Source organism: Podarcis gaigeae (assembly GCF_964106915.1).
Source record: "Podarcis gaigeae genome assembly, chromosome: 13".
NCBI classification, from domain to species: Eukaryota; Metazoa; Chordata; class Lepidosauria; order Squamata; family Lacertidae; genus Podarcis; species Podarcis gaigeae.
Genome location: NC_139689.1, coordinates 1,046,233 through 1,063,466, shown reverse-complemented (window position 1 = coordinate 1,063,466; position 17,234 = coordinate 1,046,233). Strand labels below are relative to the sequence as shown.

At 50.2% G+C, this 17,234-nt stretch overlaps 1 protein-coding gene and 1 long non-coding RNA gene across 6 annotated transcripts in view; one reads left to right on the top strand and one right to left on the bottom strand.

Annotated features, from left to right (window-relative positions):
* Positions 1-17,234, top strand: part of LOC310828945 (2-acylglycerol O-acyltransferase 3-like) — a 56,754-nt gene that overhangs the window by 2,765 nt on the left and 36,755 nt on the right. For 3 of the 5 annotated variants that reach the window (XM_083707054.1, XM_083707055.1, XM_083707053.1), the window contains 5 exons: positions 663-733; positions 913-1,117; positions 2,688-2,859; positions 8,392-8,594; positions 9,129-9,781. In XM_083707054.1, coding sequence (XP_083563180.1) covers positions 663-733; positions 913-1,117; positions 2,688-2,859; positions 8,392-8,594; positions 9,129-9,283 — 806 coding nt within the window. In that variant the 3' untranslated portion in view covers positions 9,284-9,781. Of the gene's footprint in view, positions 1-662; positions 734-912; positions 1,118-2,687; positions 2,860-8,391; positions 8,595-9,128; positions 9,782-9,828; positions 11,022-17,234 lie in introns of those variants that run through there. The other 2 variants (XR_014557118.1, XM_083707056.1) reach the window with 2 other exon arrangements.
* The window catches only part of LOC310829098, a 36,377-nt gene continuing 29,609 nt past the window's right edge, over positions 10,467-17,234 (bottom strand). Inside the window, exon 2 of the long non-coding RNA XR_014557132.1 lies at positions 10,467-10,991. This is a non-coding gene — a long non-coding RNA (uncharacterized lncRNA). The remainder of the gene's footprint in view (positions 10,992-17,234) is intronic.

Genomic DNA, 17,234 nt, shown 5'->3' with positions numbered 1-17,234 from the left:
TCTCTGCTATTTACTGTTATCTAGTTTCCAAGACAGGTTCCAATAAATGACACAACGGCAGAAGGCATTTCATTTCTCTCTCTCTCTCTCTCTCTGTATGGAGGGCAGAAAAATCAGCTGCATTTATTTATGTATTTATCATTTTTTATTAAATTTTGCTATAAAAACACACACAAAATCCTGTAATTGACAGGAATCAAAAGAAATATAACATGGAATCAGAGTTGGCAGGGTCCCCAAGGAGCATCTTGCTCCTCATGATTGATTGATTATAGTTTTATTTATACCCTGCCATCTGGCTGGGCTGCCCCAGCCACTCTGGGCGGCTTCCAACACACACACACACACACACACACACACACACTAATAATAAAACATCAAGTATTAATAGTAACAATCATATCCTACATAAAAAGTCACAATAACTTTAAAATAACTTACACCAAGTAAAGCAATATGCAATAATCCATTGGAATTCAATAATAAACACTAAAATTAAGCATCAGTGAGTCATAACTAATTAAACGAATTTTTAAGCAGAGGTCGGGTGGTCATCTGCCAGGGATTCCTCAGTTGTGATTCCTGCAATGCAGGGGGTTCGGCTGGATGACCCCTGGGGATCCCCTTCCAACCACACAGTTCTCTGACTCTTCCCTTTGCAGGTGGGCGCCGCAGTGACTGGGTGAGGCGCAGCAGAGTCTGTGAGTTCCACCGGGATTATTTCCCCATCAAGGTATGAGAAGGGGGTTGGCAGGGCTCCTGAAGGATGCCCAGGGTCTCTGGAACCCCTGGAGACCAGATCACGGACAAGGAGGAGGTGGCGGCCGTCAAAGGCTGCTGTCCATGGAATCTGCACACTGACATTCGGGTGGGGGTCCAAATGCCAAATGCCTCGCCCTTCTTGCCTTGCAGCTGGTGAAGACGGCCGAGCTGCCCCCAACGCGGAACTACGTCCTGGGCTCCCACCCCCACGGGATCATCTGCGCGGGGGCCTATTCCGCCTTCTGCACCGAGGCCACCGGCTTTTCCCGCACCTTCCCTGGCCTCCGCCCCAGCCTGGCCGTCCTCGCAGGGGTGTTCCGCATACCCGTCTACCGGGAGTACCTGATGAGCTCAGGTGAGGCCAACGGGGCAAGGAATGGTGGGGGCAGGGAAGTGGGGTGGCCCCTCACCTAAGGACCATCTTCAAGAACCCTGCCTGGCCCATCAAATGGGAGGAACCACCCCACTCTCAGGAATGCCCTTCTAGCGCCCCTGGGAATAGAATTCCCCAGCAAGAATGCCTGTTTTTCCTGCCATTGTTTGCTCCTGTGCAAATGAAAAGGGGCGTTTGTTTGTGCAAATGATGATGGTGGTGATGAGGAAGATAATTATTCTTATTTATACCCCGCCCATCTGGCTGAGTTTTCCCAGCCACTCTGGGTGGCTTCCAACAGACTATTAAAGACACGATAAAACACCAAACATTAAAAAACTTCCCTAAACAGGGCACCCTTCAGATGTCTCCTAAAAGTCAGATACCGTAGATTCTGGCATATAAGACGACCTTTTAACCCCAGAAAATTCCCTAAAAAGTCAGAGGCCGTCTTATACGCTGGGTATGGGTTTGCTGGGCAGCGGCAGCGGGTGGCAGGCTCTACGCCGGGAGGAAGCTGCCCTGCGATGCTAAGCCGGCTGTGCTGGGGGGCTTCCTCCTGGTGTGGAGTGGAGCCCACCGCCCACTGTTGCTGCCCAGCAAAGCTGCCGCGTATAAGACTGGCCATATTAAGTCAACCCCCCAAATTGGCAGCTGCCCAGTTGCCTAATACGCCATAATCTACGGTAATTGTTTTTCTCTTTGACATCTGATGGGAGGTCATTCCACAGGGTGGGCACCACTACTGAGAAGGCCCTCTGCCCTGTAGCTTCACTGCTCATAGGGAGGTAACCGCCAGAAGGCCCTTGGCTCTGGACCTCAGTATCCAGGCTGAACGATGGGGGTGGAGACGCTCCTTCAGGTCTACTGGGCCTTTGAGGCCGTTTAGGGCTTTCAAGGTCAGCACCAACACTTTGAATTGTGCTCAGAAAAATACTGGGAGCCAATATAGGTCTTTCAGGACCAGTTTTATGTGGTCTCCCAGTCACCAGTCTGGCTGCCGCATTTTACATTAGTTGTAGTTTCTGGGTTACCTTCAAAGGTAGCCCCACATAGAGCGCATTGCAGTAGTCAAAGCGGGAGACAACCAGAGCATGCACCTCTCTGGCAAGACAGTCTGCAGGCAGGGAGGGTCTCAGCCGGTGTACCACATGGAGCTGGTAGACAGCTGCCCTGGACACAGAACTGACCTGCGCCTCCAGGGACAGCTGTGAGTCCAAAATGACTCCCAGGCTGCGCACCTGGTCCTTCAGGGGTACAGTTGCCCCATTCAGGACCAGGGAGCCCCCCACACCTGCCCGCCCCCCTTTGCCCCCCAAAGCAATACTTCTGTCTTGTCAGGATTCAATCTCAATCAGTTAGACACCGTCTTTCCTCCAACCACTTCCAGACACGCTGATCCTTTGCCAGCAACCCTTTTGCCCTTTAACCGACTCGCATAATTTCAGTTGGAGGAGAATCGTGAGGGTCCTCTAGTCCAACCCGCTGCAAAGCAGGGAACCCCTGGAGATGTTTCACACCCACAATAATGTTTGCTTCCTCCCACTTCCAGGGATGGTCTCAGTCAACAAAAGTTCCCTGGATTTCCTCCTGAGTGGCCCCCCCGGGCACGCGGTGGTCATTGTGGTGGGGGGCGCGTCCGAGTCCCTGGACAGTGCCCCCGGAGAGCATCGTGTCTGCCTTCAAGGGAAGAAGGGCTTCGTGCGCCTAGCGTTGCAACACGGGTAGGGGCACCAAGGAAGCAAGGGGGGTCCGGGGGGGCATGTTGGGTGCAGGTCAGCAATATCTCGGGCCTCGTGAGCATGGCAGTGCTTCCTGGTGGATTTTGCCCCAATGAAGCAATTGCGAGAATGGAAGGTCCCTGTCCTTCCTTGCTCTATAATTTTTTTATTACATTTTTCTTATGTTTTCACAATAACCTTCCTAACAAATAATTCCACTGTTCCATAAGTGGACTTTCCACCTACACAGTGTTTTTACTCAAAGCTACTGTGCTGTATCTTCATCTATTACAAAAAGATTAGTACAATTATTTTGTCATTTTTATTCTGCTGCTTTCATCTCGAATCCTGTCCGCGATTTCATTTGACTGTAATGTTTTTTAAGTAATCCACAAACGGCCTCCATCCTTCTGTAAAAAGTTCATCATTCTGATCTCTTAATTTTGCTGTGAGCTTTGCCGTTTCTGCCTAGTCCATTTCCTTCAAAGGCCACTCCTCCTTCGTTGGGACCTTCTCTTTTTCCCAATTAAGTTTTCTCATAATGTATAACAGGCCATGAATTCCATATGCTAAGGACCCTGCCTTCCCACAGCCTACCCTACCTCAAAGCTTCTTGGTTGGATCAAATGCTCTCCCTGACCCGACATTCCTTCTGTGAGTAATGATCCGTAATCTGTTCTGTTGAACGTCTGTTTCGACTGCAAACAGGTGAAGTTCCTGGGCGTCCAGCACTCTTCCGAAAAATCAGCTCACATAACAAAGCATAAAACCCCATATTTGAATACCCCACCAGTGACAGGACGTAACTTCCTGAGCTATTAACCCTATAAGCTCTGGGTCTCCTCACACCCCCTCCTTCTCGTCCTGTACCATTGGGGTGAATGTAAGTACTACCACTTACCCCAAACACAACCCTTCACAGAACTCCCCGTGTCTTTGGACGCTCAAAGGTTTAGTGAACCCATCTGCCAGATTCTTCTGGCTCAGACAGTATTTCAGATTTACTAAGCCTGTCTGGACACTCTGACATACATTTTGGAAACGTATGTCTAAATGTTTAGTTCTGGACTTGAACTGTCCAGACTCTGCCAACGTCAAACAGGGTTGATTGTCTTCCCAAACGGTGATGGGCAAGCAACACTCCCCACAGATCTCTTGGACCAAACACTTTTAGAGCTGCAGTTCCCTACAAAGCTCTGACAACGCGCTGAATTCAGCTTCTGTAGAGGAAAGCGCAATGAGACTTTGCTTTCGGGACTTCCACCCAACTAGAGATTCTCCAAACTTCACTACCAACCCAGACCCTGATTTCCTATCCCCAAGATTTGCCCAATCACTGTCAGTCCAGGATGTGAGCTGTGTGTCACCCTCAGCTGACAGTTTGAGGCAGAAATCTTTGGTATCCTGCAGATACCACAGCGCTCGCTTGATGCCATTCCAGGCAGTCACACTGGCTTTGTAGCTTCCCTGCTGAGCAGATTTGGAGCAAATGCTATGTCTGGTCTGCTCCATTGGGAAAGATACAACAAACTCCCTAGAGCTGACTGAAGGATCTCAGCGTTTTCGAACTCAGAACATTCCCAAGCTGACTTTCACATAGCTCGTTTCCATGGTTGTTCTGATCCCTGCACACTCAGCCATCCTGAACTTCTCAAGCAACTGCTCAATCTCGCTTTTCTGACTGAGCAAGAAACTGCCTCCTCGGTTCTATATATATGGACGCCTAGGTACACTTTTAACGGTCCTAGGTTCCTGAGTTTAAAATGCTCTGGCAAAACCTTGCACCTGTTTACCTGTCTTAGCCACATGTATGTTGTCATCAACAAAGACCAACACTGTGTCTCTCCTGACCCCTTCAGGTTGTTGTTTAGTCATGTCCGACTCTTCGTGACCCCATGGACCAGAGCATGCCAGGCACTCCTGTCTTCCACTGCCTCCCACAGTTTGGTCAGACTCATGTTTGTAGCTTTGAGAACACTGTCCCACCATCTCGCCCTCTGTCATCCCCTTCTCCTTGTGCCCTCCATCTTTCCCAACATCAGGGTCTTTTCCAGGGAGTCTTCTCTTCTCCTGAGGTCGCCAAAGTCTTGGAGCCTCAGCTTCAGGATCTGTCCTTCCAGTGAGCACTCAGGGCTGATTTCCTTCAGAATGGAGATGTTTGATCTGCTTGCAGTCCATGGGACTCTCAAGAGTCTCCTCCAGCACCATAATTCAAAAGCATCAATTCTTCGGCGATCAGCCTTCTTTATGGTACAGCTCTCACTTCCATACATCACTACTGGGAAAATAATAGCTTTAACTATACGGACCTTTGTTGGCAAGGTGATGTCTCTGCTTTTTAAGATGCTGTTTAGGTTTGTCATTGCTTTTCTCCCAATATCCCTTCAGGTACAGGCAGCTATCTGCAAGACTCTTCCAGAAACTCATATTTTCCAAAGTTTCATTCAGACACAAATTCCAGTTTCTGGCCGATTGCTTGAGGCCATAGATGGATTTGTGTAACTTCAGCACTACATCTGCCTTATTGCCCTCGAACCCTGGAGGAGGTAGCATGTACAGTTCGTCCTTCAGATCTGAGTTCAAATAAGCAACATCCACATCAAAATGATGTGCCTGGCAACACCTCTGGGCAGCAACTGCTAGTAGCAAGTGTAGAGTTTCACTCCTAGATGTTGGAGCATACACTTCAGTATAATGCAGCCTTTTTCTCTGTGTGAAACCTCTAGCTACTAGCCTAGCTTTGTACTGTGGTGCTCCTGTCGCTATGGGTTTAATTCTGTAAACCCAATGACAGCTCACGGCCTGTTTGCCTGCCGGCAGTGTTGTGGTGGAGAACACACCTAGAGACTTCATTGAGTTCAACTCATTCTCCATTGCCTCATGCCATTTCCTGGCTTCTGCCTGAGGCAACTGTTGCACTTCCTCAAAACTTTCTGGTTCGCATTGAGCCAAACCAAGCCACACAGTGACTGAGAACCTTTTGGGCGGCTTCCCTTCCGTAGTGCATGCAGAACGCCTTGGCACTACGTCAGATGCCCCCTCTCACCCTGAGGTACTGGGACCAGCATGTGTGTCCTTGTCCTCAGAAGACTCCCCCTCTGACTGACTGCGCCTTCTGAACTTAGCTGGACTGGTTGGAGAAGTTGGCGCACTCCGAGGCTCTTGCTTAAAAGCCTCTGGAGATGGCCATTCCTGCTCCTGCTCCTGGTCAGAGACCTGGTCCTCAGCAGGTTCAGTTACTAACTCTCCATCTTCAGCAGAGTCAAGCAAACTGAGAATGTCAGGATTCCCATGGATGCCTGTCCACCCACTTTGCTCACAAAACTCAGAACTCCTGCTGACTAGAACCTGTGACTGATTGCCCTCTGGATAAGCAAATCTTCACTCCTTTGTCCCTCGCTCATTCCCACAAAAGATCCTTTTCTGGGACCTGGGGCCACCCTTCCTGCATTAGCTTTCGGCACAAGAACCAAAGCTTCACACCCAAACACACGAAATAAATGTACCTTTGGTTTCTTACCATGCAAGAGAAAATAGGGTGCGCCCCCTTACAACAGAGTTGTAGGAACGATTCAGAGTGAAATTCTCCGTTTTCCAAGCTTCCGCCCAGAAGCATTGTAGTAAGCCTGAGTCAAAAAGCATCGCTTCCACCGCTTCCTGGAGCGTTCTGTTCCGCCTTTCTTCCACCCCGTTTTCCTGTGGTGAGTGCAGAACCGTCAACCTGTGACGTATCCCTTTCTGCAAAAGTAATTCTGCAATGTAGTGAACTCCCCACCACTATCTGATTGGAAACTGCAAACCCTCTGCAGGGTGGAGTTCCACTCTGCAGTGGAGTTCCACTGCAGTGACCCACTCCCTCAGCATGGTGGCAGCTTCACCCTTGTCCTTCAGAGGTATCACCCAGCTGTTTCTGGAGTAATCATCTGTCAAGGTTAAAACATATTTAGTGCCGCCCAGACTTGCAACGGACATAGAGCCACAAATATCTACATGAATCAACTCAAAAGGTTTCTTGGTTACCCCGTTAGACCTAGGATAACTGCTCGTTCTTACCTTTACTTTCTTGCATGCTCTGCAATCCAGGAACTTGGCACATGACTTCATTTTGCATCCCTCAGTGCACCCTGGTATTTTTCTCACATATCCCCAATTGCAGGGGGACATCCTCCTGTTCCACAAATGATGACACATATTGTGAGTGGGAACATTTGCACACTGTCTGTGCTGACCCAGTGTTACCCTTACCTGCTTGAGATGTTTCCAGAATAGCCTGATCTGACATTCAACACTGAATGTTGTTCAGTGTTCCAGTCCCGCCCCTGGAAATAGAGCATGCATTATTCTCAAAGCAAAACTTAAACCCATCTCTAACTAAAGAAGACACAGACATTAGACAGCATTTCATCCCTGGGACCACAAATGCTTCCAGTTCAGCCTGCAGAAAAGGAACAAAAACAGAGCCAACAGTTGTCAGCTGTCTCTTGGATCCATCAGCAAGCGTGACTGTTTTTCCTTTAGAAACAGCCCTGCAGTTCCGCATTTGGCCACCAGATGGCAGCGGTTGATGACTGGCTCTGCTGTCAATTACCCAGCGCTGTACGTTGCTCTGGTCGCTGTCCTTCACTGTTGCTATGGAAACTGCAAAATGATGTGACATTGCGTCTCTGTCAGTTCCTCTGGGACCTTTCTTATGTTCCCACACCGGTCCGTTCCCCTAATCTGGTTGCCCAGGGCAATGGCCTTGGAGGCATTCTGTGCAGCTTCCTTGGGACTGTTTACGCAGGTGGGTTTCCAAGCCACAACGATAACATCTCGTAGCAAAAGCCTTCACGGTGTCCTCTTTCACTGCCCCCCCCCTCTTGGAAGCAGGACTGCCTGGGCCTGCGTGCCGCCCCTCTGCCGATGTTCCTCCTCATTGATAGGCGACCCGAGACAAACTGCAAGGTGCATGGCTTCTAGAGTTAGGCACAAATTGTCATAACTCTTGTCTAGTGAGCTCAGAAGAATGTAAACTTTCAAATCTTCTGGAAAATTCATGTTTAACTGTTTCAGTCGGTTAAGCACAGCCACCAATTTAGTCACATGTTCTCTGATGCTGTCCCCCGGATGTAGCCTCACCTCAAACAAACTTCTGGCGACATTGATTTTGGCTCCTGCTGTGGTTCTGTGATGGACCCTCTCAAGAGCCGGCCAAATCACCTGGGCGGCTGACTCCATAACCTGTGAGTTATGAGCCATATCCTGTTTTGTTGAACGTCTGTTTTGACTGCGAACAGCTGAAGTGCTTTGGCATCCAGCATTCTTCCGATACGCCGCTCTGCTCCTCCTGGCTTCAGCAGAGCATAACAGATAGCAAGTGTGTGTGTAGGAATCAGAGGCATGCAGAAAAACCCTCGTACGCAGCTCCTCCTAATCTAAGAAGCGATTTATTGTACAGCAGCAAAATAAATCAATGACCTGGGAGAGCGCACCGACATGCTGTCTCTCCCTCTCTCAAAACAGAAAGTAAGTTCTTCCTCCTCTTCCTCCTCGCAGGGCTGACCTGGTGCCCGTTTACACCTTTGGGGAGAATGACATTTTCCAACTGATCCGGTTCCCTGAGGGCAGCTTCGCTCGCCGCTTCCAGCTCGGTTTCAAGCAGCTGATCGGCTTCGCCCCTTGTCTCTTCAGCGGGAGGGGCCTCTTCTCCAGCACCTCTTGGGGGCTCCTGCCCATGGCTGCCCCCCTCACGGTGGTGGGTAAGGACCCACAAGGCTCCTCGTTCCTTCCTTAGCCTTCGCCCTGCACCCCAAAATCCCAACTCACCAACCTGATTGCAAAGAGCCACAAACTCTTCAGCATCGTATAAAACAGCAGTGCATCTCCCTTTCGCCCTTAGAACTGAATCGGAGACCTGTGGAGTTGAATGGTACCCCCAAGGGTCATCTACTCCAACCCCTCTGCAATGCAGAAATCAAACGAGCCGCCTCATTTTATGGGGCTTGCTATGGAGGGAGCTACCATTGTGTGCGTGCGTGCGTCCACCCACCCACCCACCGATTTCCTCCTCCCCTTCCTTGGAGGTTTATAAGCAGAGGTTGGCTGGCCATTAATCAAGGGGTTGGGCTAAATGACCCTTGGGGTCCCCTCCATTACTGCACCTAAGCCACCCCTGAAACCCAAGCACAGGGTGCAAAGCTGCTGGGGGGGTGGGGAGGCCCTGGCTGCCATGGGGTGGGGGCGAGGGGCAGAGCAGACTCCCCAACTGTCCACACTTCTTCTCCTTCCTGCAGTGGGGAAGCCTATTCCGGTCCCGCTCCGCCCGTGCCCCACTGAGGACGAGGTGAACAGCTTCCACGCTCTCTACGTCAAGGCCCTGAAGGAGCTCTTCAACGCCCATAAAGAATCCTGCGGCCTCCCGGCCTCCCAGCAGCTCCTCGTTACCTAGAGGGACCCAGACTTGACCCGAAGCAGCATCAGGGGACGCAGGGTTGTGAGGGGGGGAGACACGCGGGAGTCTTTGTTCCTCCCATCCCTGTCTGTATGCACCGTTTCCAATAAAAGGCGCCGTGCCTGATGCCTGATCTTGGGTCCTTGGTGCCCGAACCCCCTTCTTGTGCTTGCCTGCGGAGCCCAAGGCTGGTTGTCTCATTCACACGTGCATTATTAACCTGAGGTTTGCAGAGCCCGGCAGCGAGAAAAGCAGGTCGTGGCCCTGTTAGAATACCTGCTCCATGACTGCCGTAATGGGATTGTTGTCTTTTACATGACGGTGTATGTTTTGACTCCACAGAGTGGGAAGTGACGGAGACAGGATGTTTGTGTTCCGTGAAGTGGGACTATTGTCCTTTGTTCTTCCTCTTTGCTGTCTGATGCTGGAGAGAGAGGGAGCCATGTTGCAGTGCTCCGTGTGTGTTTATATGTAAATAAAGTAGATTAGCCAAAATGCTGAGTTCTGTTACGCATGATGTGCATACTGTGCAGATCCCTAAGTGTGCCGGTGTCGGATCTGTGGTGCAAGTTTGAGTGGGCTGCCCACTTGCCCCTCAGGTGAGTGGTCAGGAACTTGTCTGCCTGCAAGAGAAAAGATCATTCGGACATGCAGGCCCAACTCTTACTTGGAAAATGGGGGCCCTGCTCTTATGGTCCAGGAAAAAGAGGGAGGGGAAGCAGGGCTTGGGGATCTGTTTGCCTGAGTGGCTCGAGGACCCTTCTCTGACTGCAGGAGCAACTCAGGACATGCCCGTTTCGGGTGGAGGCAGGGCGGGGGGGGGGTGCCAGGAGTCTCAGTCCAAAGGGATGGGAGAGAGGGCCACGGTTCAGCATTCCCCTTTGCCCACGCATCGTGTGCACTCTGTGCATGCCCCAAGGCAACCCCCAGCTTGCACCCTGCTGAATAGCTTTGGTTTCTTTTGGAATGGAAATCTGGGCATTGCTGGTTGCAGTGGACAAGTTATCCCCCGAGGTCCTCGTGCAGGTCAGAGAAATAAATGCCAGCAAAAAGCGGCTGTTCAGCCCCATCGTCCTTTCCTGGTTACCAAGGTGACTTGAAATCTGGGTACCCCTGGTTGCAGTACCCCCCGCGAGGCCCTTTCCCCAGTCAGGATAAATCAAGAGACCGCAGCCAGGTATAGGAAAGCGAGAAGCAGCTATTAAGCCTTGTCTTTATTGTTGCGATAAGCTTTCAACCTCTAAGCCCGGAAAGAATAAGCCCCAAACAAAGGCATGTAACTCCTTTTAGAAGTTACATTTCCCCTCCACAATTCATTTCAGAGAAGCTTCATTCAAACTTCATGCCCTGCCATAAAACAGGTGGAGTGACAGACAGACCTTTGAGTCCATGACCTGTCAGCTGTCAGTCAAGCTGTCAGTGTATTGCCTGCCTTTTCCTCTCAGAGCAAATATTTTACGTTCCTTTTGGCATTACAGTTATGTCGGCTCAGTTCTGCTCATCCACTCTCTTGTGCCAATATGGTGAGTATACAGTATTATTTTTCTGTCTGTCCTTTATCAGGTCAGGTGGCCCATTGACAGCTGAGGGGAAAAGGTCCGAGTTGGTGCTCTTCTGCTTCTGGGATCATGGCCACCCCTGCTCTGCCCATCACTGCGGCTCAGAAACACTTTATTTATGCTCATGTATTTCTTGTTTTACCCTCCTGTACAAAATAAAACAGTTTGTTTGGATATTTACAGTGTTTTTCCATCGCTTTCCATTCATACAACAGGGTTTTATTGACTTAATTGATGATTTCCACAAACCTGGGAAGGCTCAGTCGGTAGAGAACGACGTTAAATAAGTTGGAGTTCTTGTTATTAAATATACCAAGAAAAAAGCACACCAAGAACTCTGGCCAATATAAGTTTCAGTAGTGAGAGTGGTCCCTACTCGCAAATCAATAGTCAATTGTAACCAAAACTAATCCATTCAAAAGTAAGTATTCTGACAAGGATTACAAACTCAAATAGAGATTACAAACTGAAACAAAGATTACAAATTCATAAGGATATGTATAATACAATGATTCGTTACAGTATTAGAGATAAGAGTTCATGAGTAGAGAAAAGTTCACGTTAGTCCATAGTCAAATTTGACGTGAAGATCTGAGTTTCAATCATTGAGCAGAAGTCAGAAGACAATTATGGATCAGAGACCAGGACAGGACCCTCTTTCGACATATTCATCTTCATCAGCTAATTTTTAACGGGTCGCCTAAGTTTGAAGAATTCGTGTAAATATATCCTGTCATTTTCTACGTTTCTCAGAGCTAACAACTCAGTGTGGGTAGATTAAGATAGATAGATAGATAGATTCTTTATTGTCATTACACAAGTGCAACATTGCACAAGTGCAACGAAATTGGATGCCATCCCTTAAAAACAACAAAAACAAAACAACAACAACCAAACAAACCACATTCCAGCCACACCCACACCCACCAAACTCCCAGGTCACACTATCGAGTTACTGCATTTAAGAAGGCCACAGCTCTTGGATAGAAACTATTTTTCAGTCTATTTGTCCTTGACTTGATGTTTCTGTATCTCCTGCCAGAAGGCAGTAGTACAAACAGACTGTGTCCCGGGTGAGATGCATCCTGCAGGATATTGTTTGCTTTCCTAAGACAACGGGAACCGTACAGTTCTTCCAAAGATGGGAGGGGATGACCAATAATCCTTTGGGCTGTGGTTATGACCTTCTTAACGTGTATCTTGAGCTTTTCTGTAAACCAAACGATTCCCGTGTTGCACCGGGTTGGACTAGATCAGCATTTTTCAACCTTAGGCTCCCAGATGATTCTGGACTAAAACTCCCATCACCTGTAGCCATTGGCTAAGCTGGCTGGGGATGATGGGAGTTGTAGTCCAACTGCTTCTAGGAAGCCAAGGTTGAAGAACACTGGACTAGATGACCCTCGTGGTCCCCTCCACATCTACAGTTCTATGATTTCATGGTTCCGTTTTAAGCCCTGCTGTTTGATGGGTGAGATGTTGACCTGCTCTTTGCAGAGGGTTTTTCTGAGCGCTGCAGCGTTTGCCTGATGTTTACGCAGCTCTTCTTATAAAGGCCATTGTCCATTAAGGGGATTTGAAGTTTAAGGGGCTCCCAACGCTGTTTCTGATTGGGCGTCTGTCAAACGAAGTGGCGCCTGATTGGTCAGTTTTCAGGTTACAAGGGAAATGGAGGTTTCTCGCCTTATTTTGGCACAATGTTGTGAATTCACCTGTCTATGTATTGTTGCAGGAATTTATGTATAGGTGTGTGGGGGGGTGTTGCCCCTCCAGCAGATATCATGCACATGCAGCCCACTACCAAAAACAGCACAATCACTTTTGTGACTTGTCCCCACAAAACACTCCATCACAGTTTCTTCCTGTCTATTCAAAGGGCCTTTGCTGCACGATACCAAATGTAACAATTCACTGATCAATGAATTTCCGGAGGAAAGGCTTGGCAGAGTGATTTGACAGGATTAGGGTCTTGACACCTTACTTGAGGGATTATGGAGGACAGGGGAGGAGTGATAGAGTCCTAGAGAAATTGAGCAAATTGGCACGTTGATTTTCTTTGGATTTTATAGATTTTAGTCCCTTTTGACATTGACAATTGGGAATAAATGGATATAATGTAGCGAAGAAGAAGGTGAAGAAGACATGCCCCCCCCTCCGTAACACACTTCATCACAGTTTCTTCCGATCTGTTCAAAGGGCCTTTGCTGCATGATACCAAATGTAAGAATTCACTGATAAATGGATCTATGCACTGGCTCACTGGGAAAACTTCAGAAATTCATCTAGACCTGTGAGCTCAGCTCCTCAGCAGCCCCTCTGCCTGAGTGATAATCCCTGACATCCTGATACCTGAGGGCCAGACAAGGAGCCATTCCAGAAAGAACAAACCCAGATAAAGACAAAAGGGTGGGATTCACTCGGCTGGGAAACAGGGAAATGTAAATATCTCTTTTGTTCCACTTGGTGGGTGTTTGGTGGAGGGCAAGGGGAACCATGGGGCAGGGTCCAGGATGCTCAGATCACTGCCACCCGACCTCCCCTTTCATGATGTAACCCTGATGTATGAGTGATGTAGTTTGGGGGGGGGTGTAACATGGGGATTAGCAGCTAATAAAAGTTTGGGTTCTCTTTTGTTCGGGGCTTCCATCTTGTTCCACCTGGTGGCAGGTGGGAGTCCTGTCATGAAAGCCTTCAATCAAGACCAAGCCGACTGGCTTCTGTTTTGCTCTGGTCTTCCTGGCTGGGGTCCTTGTTTCTTGTCCAAGGGAGACCTCAGATTTCTCCATTCACAATAACTCACTGTGTCCCTTTGCAAAGCACCCAGGCTCCCCGTTGCTCGCCTGCCTGCCCCGTCCAGCCCAGCCCAGCCCACAGCGCCCCCTCGCGAGGCCACGCCGCCATTGCCGGCCTCCGCGGCCCCACGAAGGCCACGCGTTCTCGCGAGAGGACGGGCTCCCTCAGGGGCCGGCGAGGCCTCTCACGCGCCCGCCTCGCTCAGTTACAAGGGCGCGCAGCGGGGCCTGGACTTCCCCCGCCGGGCTTCTCTCTTTCTCCTACCTCGGCGTCACGGCGCTTCTCCGCCCCCCGAGGCCTTCGAAGGAAGCGCTTTCTTCCCATCTCCGCGGAGGGGGGCATTCTTCCGAGGGAGAGACGAGCCGGCGGAGGCTGTGGGGATCCGGCTCCCTTCGCTCCCCCTCCAGGCCCGCGCCTGCCCTCCTCTCCGGCCAGCCGCCTCACATATCAGCCCCATCTCTCTCCCCCCCCCCCCGGCCTTACTCACTTGGTTCGCTCCGCTCTTCCCGCGCTTTTCTGCCCTCAGCCTCTCTCCCAACCGCCGCTTCCCTCGCGCGCGCCGAGAGCGGATAAGAGGGACGTCCTTCCGCTTCCGGCCGCTTCTTATAGCCTCAGCTCCGGGCTGTACCATTGCTGCTGGTGTGTGAGGGGGAGAGAGAGAGAGAAGACCAGGCCAGACCGCGCCATTCCTTGATTTCCTCAGGAAACCGTCGTAGCCCAGAGAGGCTTCAAAGGCCTGGCATAGATACCGAAGGCGCACTCGGGTCCCTTGTCGAAACAGGAGGACGTGGAATGTACCAACTGTGCTTCTCCCCCCCCTTCCTTCCTCTTGGCGCTGCTCTCATTCAAAGGGTTGCTGGACCCTAGAGCTAGCAGGGCAGAGGAGCGCGGCAAGATGCACGTGGGGATGCTGCGGGATAGATTCCTCTCCCCCGCTGCACAACACCTGGAAGGGTTAATGATCACATTTTGGTCACTTTCTGTTTATTTGGTGATTTAAGCAGATTCCCTGCCTGGACCACAGAGGATGAAAGGCTTCAGTTCCTGCAGATGTGCATGCTCTGTTTTATTTTAAGATGCTCCTTAACACACCAAACTGTGTCTTGAGTTTCTGCAGCGCTGTTGCCTTTCTTTGCCATCGACCGTCCTAAATCAAGAAAATGAAATACTGTAGCTTAGGTATAGACAAGACAAACAAGTTGCTGTGTGATGCTATAGAACTACAGGTTACACTGGATCTTGTGTAGTAGTAGTAGTAATAATAATAATAATAATCATTGAGACGGCTAGAGCGCCGGTGGCGGATAACTCATTCCGAATCTGACCGGACACAGGTTAGAGCTCAACGTTGAGCCTACCAAGTGGCAATGGCGACGGCGAAGAGGGCCTTCTTCGCCGCCTCCATTGCATCTGCAGAAAACAGCAGCAGGAGACTTTTTCAGGTGGTTCACAATTTAGCGGAACCACCTGCAACATCGGGGCCCAGTACGGGCCACACGATCTCCTGCAATGATTTTGCAAAGTTTTTTGCAGATAAAATCGCTCAGATTCGGGAAGAAGTAGACTCCACCGTGGGAGCAGGGCCGGGGCGGGAGAGTGCTAGAGTTCTGTCTAGTCAAGTTGAGTGGGATCAATTCCAATCTGTTACCTCCGAGGATGTGGACAGGCTGCTTGGACGAGTGAAGCCAACCACCTGTCTCCTGGATCCTTGCCCATCCTGGCTTATAAAAGCTAGCCGGGAAGGACTGGGCGATGGGCTTCGTGGGGTGGTGAATGCTTCCCTCCGTGAGGGAGCCTTCCCAGACCCACTGAAAGAGGCGGTTATTAAACCGCTTCTTAAAAAACCATCTTTAGATGCGGCCACAATGGCCAATTATCGCCCAGTCTCAAACCTTCCATTCTTGGGCAAGGTGATTGAGCGAGTGGTTGCTGAACAACTCCAGGCACGCCTCGAAGAAGCGGACCATTTGGATCCCTTCCAGTCGGGATTCAGGCCTCATCATGGGACTGAAACTGCCTTGGTCGCACTGGTTGATGATCTCCGGCGGGCTAGGGACAAAGGTGAGAGCTGTTTCCTAGTTCTGCTGGATCTCTCAGCGGCCTTTGATGCCATCAACCATAACATCCTTCTGGACCGTCTGGAGGGGCTGGGAGCTGGGGGCACTGTCATACAGTGGTTCCGCTCCTTCCTCCTGGGCCGTGTTCAGAAAGTGGTGGTGGGGAATGAGTGTTCAGACCCCTGGGCTCTCACTTGTGGGGTCCCTCAGGGTTCTGTCCTCTCCCCCATGCTTTTCAACATTTACATGCAGCCGCTGGGAGAGATCATCAGGAGGTTTGGGCAGGGTGTTCATCAGTATGCGGATGATACCCAGCTCTACCTCTCTTTTAAATCAAAACCAGTGAAGGCGGTGAAGGTCCTGTGTGAGTGTCTGGAGGCGGTTGGAGGATGGATGGCGGCTAACAGATTGAAGTTGAATCCTGACAAGATTCAACTCATACTGCCTGGAGCTAATTAGGAGCTGCAGTCCCAACAACATAAACGCAGAAGGCCAAAGTTTACCCCCCCCCCCGCTCTAAGCAAGGACCTCAAGAGTAACTTCTTAAAAGCAAGTGGAAGTTTCCTGGGAACTTTGTCAAAGTTGTTTTTTTCAGGTGCTGTTTCAGTCTGGAAGGGACGCGGCAAGCTCACATCAAAAAGCTGCTCCAACATGAGATTTTGAAACCTTGCCAGTCACAATGGAACACCCAGTTGCTCCTGAAAGAACTAGACTTGCGCCACTCTTTCAGGGGAGGGTATTTGTGTGGGACATTCAATCAGGGAATTATGCCTCAGCCCGATTCGTTATCTAGCCACCTGGTAGAGAATTACCTAAAGCCTCCCCCTGGCCCAAATACCTACTAGGTAATAGATAAATAGATCCCTGAGCCCAGGTGGTGAGGATAGGGCTGTGGGTGACTATGGCTTTGGCCATGGTGGTATTTTTACTGCCTCTGGCCGTCAGCGTGCCCACACCCCTTCAGGTGACCAAGCAGCTAATGCGGGAGTGGGGTGCCCACAACACGAATAATAAACGGCTGCAAATGGCTGAAATGGGGGCTTATTCTGCAAACCGAACCAATTGCACGGTCTGCACTCTGGGACCTACAAATGCTTTGGGAGGAATGCCCCTCCTCCCTGTGCCTTGGAATGAGTCCTCAGTTACGGCCCCAATTTTTGGCTTCCGCCCTCTGGGAAACAATTCCTTTGATGGAACCATTCTATCCCTTTCCAGGTTCACTGAATTCCTGGATGGCTCTGTGTGAACCAGTCTGAGGGCGCCAGTAACAATCTGACGTATGTGGGGGCCTCCCGTTGTAATCACACCTTCCCAGCCCAGACAACCGTGACTGAGTCCACACTAGGAACTCTTTCTGGCTGTAATCTAACTGCATGCCTAACGCACTTGGCAAGGGCTTCAGGAGGGGGAGGTGGTGTCTCTGCTCAAGGACATGATGTGTATTGGGTGTGTGGAAAGCTGGCTTATCATATTCTCCCAAAGGGATGGTATGGAGTGTGCTTTCCAGCCTCTTTAATTCCTCCCATGTTGATTTATGAG